The following is a 7,713-nucleotide window of genomic DNA, read 5'->3' on the forward strand; positions in this document are numbered from 1 at the left end:
TTCTCTCCGCCCCGCCCCCCCCGGAGCGCTGCGGCCCGCGCCACGCCCCCTCGAAACTCCCCGGGCCATGCCACGCCCCTTCCGAACGCTCGGGTCCAGCCAATACCCAAGCCGAAGTCTCCGGGCCACGCCCCCACTGGCTGGCCCATCTGGAATGGAAGGTGGGGGGAGGTACAAGGGTGAGGAGGCGGGTCCCACGCGTGTGCTGGATGCCCGAGTCCCAGCCACGCAAAGCCACGTCCGGAAACCCCAGGAGGCTAGCCGGGAGGCTGCCGCGGAGTGGAGGGGCCCCGCGAGGGTCTGTCTGGGCAGGTTGGTCCAGGCCACACCCAGGCTGGGGAGATCCAGACTGCAGACGGTGTGGCCGGGAGGGGGGCTCCCGCGCCGGCTCCTTCAGACCCTAAGAACAGTCCCAGAACAGAACCTCAGCTCCTGTTCTCCCAACTTATTGACCCCCGAAAGGCCACTTGGATACAGGATCAATGCGCCCCCCCACCCCGTCTCAATCAGGAGCAGCTATCGAGGTCAGGGGAGGGCTAGGGCCCGCCAGGCACAGGATTCCTCTCGAGAACACAGGCCCACCGCCTCCGCCTCCACCTCCCCCCAACCCTGACTGTGGAACCTCCCTCCCATCCAGAAGCAGAGGTCAAAAGCCCAGCGTCCTTATTTTAGGTGAGGAAACTGAGGCCCAGAATGGGAGAAGGGTCTAAGATCCAAAAAGTACTTCAGCCTTCAAAGGCAAAAGTTGTATCCAGGTCCCCAGGGGCTCTTTCCAGTGTTAATCTCCCTACCCCCTTTTACCATCCTGTAGCTGGTAGGTCTTCCCCATTTTTCCCAGAGCTCAATCCACAGCTGATTCTAAGCGAACTGTGTCAGTGTCATTTATAATGTAAAATCCAGTGGAAGAACCATAAATAAGGCAGTTTGGGGGAGAAAATATGAAATACAAGTTTGTGTTTAGAGACGGACCAGAGGTGGCACGTGGGTTGAGCCTTCCAAGACAAGGGTCCTCCTATTTCCTGGTTAGAGGGAAGGCATTCCAGGGTCTCCCCATCCGTCCAAGGGCAAGGCCAGGAGTATTGAATTCTAGCTCTTTTCACACACAGGGCCACACAGGCCCTCCTTCCCCCAAGAATCTCCCTCTTGCCTACCCACCTCCCAGATCCCTTCCATCAGACCCCAAACTAGGGACCTGGAGCCTAAATGTGATAGAGCCAAGGGAAAACTCTTGACTCCCAGGCCTGGGATCAAATTAATGTTATCTAATCTCCATTAAGCTCCCTCTGCTGGCATCTGATCCCTCTATTCGGCCTTCTCTTGTCAAGCCTCCCAGGATGCAAGGACCTCTTTTCCTGCCCACCCCCACTCGGCAGAGGGCCTTGTCTTTGTACAAAAATGAGATCTTCCTTTCTTGCTCCTTTACGCTCCCAAACCCAGTACTTCATCCTCCCCTGCCCCTCCTCTCCCTGGCCTTCTTCCATTCTACTCAGGGTTTTTATCAGATCCCATCTTCCCCTCCTAAGGACCCAACCTGGCCCCTCTCCAGGCTCCTCCCTCCCTGCCACCAACAAATTCTCCAGTCCCCTCAGCTTCCACTTGACTCAGCTCCACTCCCTCAAGCTATCAGTCTCCAATCTCTCCTCCCTCCTTTCACAGCCAAACTCCTAAAAACACTGCCCTCTCCGTGCCTCCACTTTCTCCACTCCCACTGGCTGATCAGTCCTTTGCAGACAATTTGGCTTCTGCCAGCGCCAGCAATGTGAAACTGCTCCCTCCAACTCTACCCCAGATCACCGTAGCTGGTGTGACAATGCTCTACTCCTGCCCAGCATCTCTGCCTTGCCTTGCCTGGCCTGGCCTCAGGCTTGGGCTGCTATCATCCAATTCCCCTGAGGTTTCCTAGGATCCAGACCCAGAAGAAATCTCAGGGGCCATCTCATTTGATAGAGAATTTTAGTGGCATCTCCAGAGAAGTAACAGAAGTCCAGGGCCTCTGACCCAACCTCTAGGGTTCTTTCCAGGGAATTACCTCTGTTTCACAGACTATGAGGCATCATATGTTGCGTGCACCCAAAGATGTCTACTACCAAGTTTGCCCAGAGTAGGGGGTTGTCTCAGTGGATCTCCTACTTGTTGAAAATCTCATCTTTCTTTCCCTGAATCCAGTTCAGTCCATTGTCTTCCAGTTTCCCAGGCTCCAAGTCCTCCATAAATCCGCCACGTCTTCCCACCCACTGGTTGCCCCACATCTGATCAGTTGCCGAGCGCCCATGGTACCTCTCCATCTCTCAGGGGCAGCCCTCTTCACCCAATGAACACCAGTTCAAGCCTACGTGAAGTCTGCAGTGTCCAAAGAGGACATCACCTCGGGTATGGGGACTTGCAGAGTCCTTTCAGGCCTGCTCATCCATCCACCTGCCACCCAGCTGTCCCTTGTGACTCCAAGAAGCGGTGGAATGCACAGGGGCCACATCTCAGTCAAACTATCTCAGCAGACAGGCTAAGCCAAGTCGGGGGTCAGAGCCAGATTTCCAACTTATCAGGGAGTTAGGAGAATGTCCACCCCAAGCACGGATAAAGCAGGCGCTGTGAAGCTGTGGGAAGTAAGACTTCCTCTGGCAGAATGACCTTGGTCCTGCCACTGGACCCTGATGGCTGCAGGAGTGAGGCTGGCCACTTTGTGTGTGTCTGTCTCACTTAAATCCAACCCACGTGGGGAGTCCTCATCCTATGATATCACTGGTCTTCTTTAAAAAGGACAAACCATATTGTCTTGCTAGGACTGTCCTGCTTGCACAGGGGCCACATCTCAGTCAAACTATCTCAGCAGACAGGCTAAGCCAAGTCGGGGGTCAGAGCCAGATTTCCAACTTATCAGGGAGTTAGGAGAATGTCCACCCCAAGCACGGATAAAGCAGGCGCTGTGAAGCTGTGGGAAGTAAGACTTCCTCTGGCAGAATGACCTTGGTCCTGCCACTGGACCCTGATGGCTGCAGGAGTGAGGCTGGCCACTTTGTGTGTGTCTGTCTCACTTAAATCCAACCCACGTGGGGAGTCCTCATCCTATGATATCACTGGTCTTCTTTAAAAAGGACAAACCATATTGTCTTGCTAGGACGATTACAGTAGCCTTCTCATTGGCCTGCCTGCCTCCAACCTCTAAACTTTTCTCCACATGTCTTAAAGATAATTACTAGGACTCCGCTGCTCCCCTAATTCCAAATTCTGGGATGCAATATACATGCCTCAGGTTGAATGGCTTTCCCATCTGGCCCCAACCCATCTAAGCTGTTTTTGCATCCTCTGCCCAAACCTTCCATTCCAGCCAAACTGACCTGCTCTGCACTTCTCCCTGGATTGGAAGATCTCGCTCCAGTTTTTGCAGAGGCTCTATCTATCCTGCATGCTTAGAACTTATCTCCAATTCGCCTTCACCTCATAAGAAGCCTTTGTGAAGATAAAAATGAGGTGGAAGACATAAAACATTTAGCACATTTAGCATGTAGTCAGCACTTAATAGATCTCCTATAGGAGAGCTTTCCTGATCCCAATTATTTATCAGAGTAGCTGCTATTACTCCAGCAACTTCCATGGCTCCCAATTACCCCAGAAATCTCAAACTCTTTTACAACCTGGATCTAACCTACATTTCCATCCCCAAACTGGCTTTTGTGTGGGTCCAGACATAACCCCCAGCTCCAGCTCCAGCTCCCAAGTCTTTGCCCAGGCTGTTTTCCCAGCCTAGAAAACTCTACCTCCGCACCTGCCATATTCTCCCAGATGTCTGTTAGTCACCCTGACTTGTGCTTTCTGCCTCATCCCATCCCCCACACCCAACTACCCTGGTATTGATTACCTGCTGTATAAGGTATCCCAAAAGTCTTAGTGACATTTTAAAGTTTTAATAGGTTAAAACTGCACTAAGACTTTTGGGACACCTGTCTATCTGTACATGTCTCCCCAATAATTTGAGGACAGGGCTTGCCTCACTTCTGGCCTCTGTATCTCCAGTGTCTAGAACATAAAAGATGAGTAATAAATCTTTGTTGATTGATGGAATAATGTATTAACCCCATTGTCCCCAGTAGAATGTAAGTTCATTGAGGACAGAGGCTTTCTTGTTTTTGTCATTGTGTCCCCAATTGCTGGCACACAGTAGGAACTTCACAAATGAATTGAAGGATGGGGCCACAGGGGTAACAATATCCAAGAGTCTGGAGGTCCTAATTCACAGCCCCATTCTCATCCCCAGAGCCAGAGTCACATGGACGGGAGGATTATGGTCCATTCCCAAGACCAGTTTCTATACCCCCCCACCCCCCACCCGCATGGATTGGGCATCTAATTGGACTTAAGGATAGAAGTGTAAAAAATATATATATATAAGAAAGGGGCAGCGAGGTGGCGCAGTGGATAGAGCACCTGCCCTGGAGTCAGGAGGACCCGAGTTCAAATGCGGTCTCAGACTTGACACTTACTAGCTATGTGACCCTGAGCAAGTCACTTAACCCCAATCACCTTGCCAAAAGAATAAAAAAGATACGGGATGGAAGTGTGCTGCTTCACTTCTCCCACTAGTTGCCAGGCTCCCTCCACTGGGTCCAATAGGCTCCTCCACCAGGCTCCCACTTTTCCCAGGGAGCATCCAGGCTGGGGGTTGTTCCTTGGCCCCAGCCGCTCACAACAGGGCATTCTGTCAGCCTCGGCATGGGTAGATGCATAGGTTCTGCCATGATGGCCTGCTGCATAGACTGGGTCATGGGCTGCTGGATAGACTGGTGCATCGGCTGCTGCATAGACTGGTGCATCGGCTGCTGCATAGACTGGGTCACGGGCTGATGCACAGACTGGTGCATTGATGGCTGCATAGACTGAGTCAGGGGCTGAAGCATAGGCTGGTGCATCGGCTGATATGTAGACTGGATCATGGGCTGATACGCAGACTGAGTCATGGGCTGATATGTAGACTGAGTCATGGGCTGATATGCAGACGGGGTCATGGGCTGCTGCACAGGCTGGGTCACGGGCTGCTGCATAGACTGGTGGATGGGCTGTGGAATGGGCCGGTAAATGGGCTGGTGGGTAGACTGAGTCAGGGACTGCTGAATAGACTGGAGCACAGGTTGGTGAATGGGCCCCAGGACGGGCTGCCACATATGATTTATGGGCTCCGGCACAGGCTGATGCATGAGTTGCCCCGTGGTTTCTGGCCTGGATGTTTGCCTGGGCTCCGGTTGCATGGGTTGCTGCCTGGGCTCTGGGATGGGCTCTTGCCCGGTTGGCCGTGAGGGCTCCCACGTGGCTTCTTCCTCCGGCTGCCCTACGGGTTCTGAAACAGGAGCTGTCACAGGGCCCTTCATGGTTTCAGCTGTCTCCGTGGGCTCCTTATCATCATGGGTGTCACCCACACTGTCACCGACAGTGTCTGCCGCAACCACCTGGCGGCACATGGAGAAAAGGAAGAGAGTCACAGGATAGAGCAGAGCCCATGGGCTAAGGGAAGAGGGGGTCAGGGAAACTTGGGACCACCACTGCTCAGGAGTTCTACAGAGGAAACATCACTTGAGAACCCAGGCATCCAAACTGCCAGTCCAATGCCCCTTTTGTTAACCCTCCACTGCTGGACTGAAGTCTAAAGGGAAGATTCAGAAGGGGTGCTGGAGGCAGGGAGGCCCCTCCGCAGATGGACCCCTAATGGGGCTTACAGTCACCTCACAGGGATCGTGGGTCCAGAGATTTAAAACCAGAAGGGGGCTGAGAGGTCAAGTCCAACCCCGTCACTTCAACAGCGAAGAAACAGAAGCTAAGTGACATAAGACCCCAAGACAAGGTAGGAATGCAGGCCATGGCGCGGCCCCTGGCCCTCAGAGGGCACAGGGGCAGCCTGAGGTCTCAGGTCCCATTCTCCTGGTCCTGGACCCTCAAAGTCTAATGCCCTGGGTTTGAATCCTTTCTTTGGGCTCAGAGTTGGGGGGCAGGGTGGGCAGGCAAGGAGAGGAAGCAGGCCGGAGTCGCAGTGGGACCTGGGAAACACAGCCAAGAGAGGCAGCCTGCGGAGAGGGCAGGGAGGCCCCAGAGCCCACACTCACATCAAAGTGGGAGGGGACGTCTTGGGGGGCCCGGGGCTTGCGGCCATAAAGGAGCTGGAAGGGGCTTCTCCTTTTGTTCTTTGTCACTGCCGTTCTCAGGGAGAAGAGGGCTTTGTCTAAGAAGAGGTCCCACTTCTCCAGGTCCCCCTTCACCAGGCTCCACAGGGTCCTGAAAGCAAGCAGCGGTCTTTCGGCCAGCGCCGCGGGGCACAGATCCAGGGGGAATGACCCTCCCACCCGCTACGTCCTTGAAGCTTTAAGTCATCCCAACGCAGGAAACCTTCAGCTCGATACGCTCCTCTCCCTCCACCCCAGTTTTACAAATAAAGAAACTGAGACCCCAAAGGCTTACTAATGAATACTTCCCTCCCTTCCCCGGTTTTACAAATGAAGAAACTGAGGTCCCCAAAAAGGAGTGCTGTTACTTGTCCCTAATTACACACTGGTGGAGAGCCTTCTGGCCCTCAGGCCAGGACTCTCTCCATCAACCCCCGCCCCAGTCTCCATGAGTGACATCCGTCCCCTCCAGGCACCATACCCCTAAAGCCCAGGACAGGATTGGTCAAGCTGAGCCCTGGTCACGATCAGGCCAGCCCCCATCTTCTCAGAGTCCTCTTCTCTTACAAACATACCGCCACCCCAGCTCCTCTAATTGTGAGGGGGCAGCAGGGAACCTGGGGCCCTGGGTTCCAGTCCCAGCTCTGCCCCTTGGGACTCAGTTTCCCCCTATAGCTGATAAGGACAATCTCTAATTCTCTATTCCTCCCTCCCTGGCTTCTCTGCTGGCAGCAAGTCTGCTAGGACCAGAGGACAGGGCCAGCTAGTTCTCACCTCCTGATAGAGCTGGAGGTCAAGGACAAGATGCTATTAATCTTTGGCTGGAATGCCGACATAACGATGTCTAGTTTGCCAAGGGGCACCCCCAAGCCCTGGAGCTGGCGCCGGAGACTCCGATTCACCTGCAGGGGAGAGGGGTCATTGCAGAGGAGCCACAAGGACCTGGAAAGGAGGCCTTGAAAGGAGGGGGCCGTGGATGCTGGGGAAGAGGAAGCTGGAGGGCTAAGGGGAAATGCCAGAGGGGCTCTAGGGAGCCTGCTAGGTTTCAGAAGGCAAGGATAGACTTCCAACAGAAGGGGGAGGAGGGAGGAGCCCACCCCTAGCCCTCCCCACCCTGATCTGTAAGGGGGGAGTTGTCCTTACCTGGCTCACAAATGGAACCCTAAGAGTGGTGACCAGGAGTTGGGGGCGGCCAAATCGGAGAAGGAAGGGAATCAGGGCCTGGGCCACTTCCACGGGATTTTGTTCCTTCAGCGGCGAGGCCTCCACCCACCGGGAGTAAGCGTCCACGGACAAAAGGATGAAGCGGAAGCCATTGGAGGTCTCCACCAGGGGCCCCACCAGGCCCAGGCCCACCTGCTCAAAAGCCTGTGTGACCTGAGGGGCAGAATCCCAGGACACCATCAGGAAAGGGCCTCAAAGGCTCTGGGAGCCAGGGATGGGGGCAGGGGAGCATTGAAGGAAGACACCAGAGGATGGCTACCATCTACTCTGCCCAGCCCCAAGCTTTCCAGGATTTCCAAAGCCCCTTCCTGGAGGAAATGCTAGAACTTGCTGTCTTGGCTCA

At 54.4% G+C, this 7,713-nt stretch overlaps 1 protein-coding gene across 1 annotated transcript; it reads right to left on the reverse strand.

The window, feature by feature from the left end:
* Positions 1-2,184: 2,184 nt before the first annotated feature.
* On the reverse strand, positions 2,185-7,045 carry LOC144457141 (uncharacterized). The gene is made up of 3 exons (XM_078154410.1): positions 6,921-7,045; positions 6,090-6,258; positions 2,185-5,438 (listed from the first exon to the last, which is right to left on the reverse strand). The coding sequence occupies exons 1-3, from the start codon at positions 6,980-6,982 to the stop codon at positions 4,575-4,577; spliced, it is 1,095 nt and encodes a 364-aa protein (XP_078010536.1). The 5' UTR covers positions 6,983-7,045; the 3' UTR covers positions 2,185-4,574.
* Between the last annotated feature and the right edge of the window lie 668 nt (positions 7,046-7,713).

The sequence above is a fragment of the Phascolarctos cinereus genome, unplaced genomic scaffold (assembly GCF_003287225.1).
Source record: "Phascolarctos cinereus isolate Bilbo 61053 unplaced genomic scaffold, phaCin_HiC Scaffold_4;HRSCAF=312, whole genome shotgun sequence".
NCBI classification, from domain to species: domain Eukaryota; kingdom Metazoa; phylum Chordata; class Mammalia; order Diprotodontia; family Phascolarctidae; genus Phascolarctos; species Phascolarctos cinereus.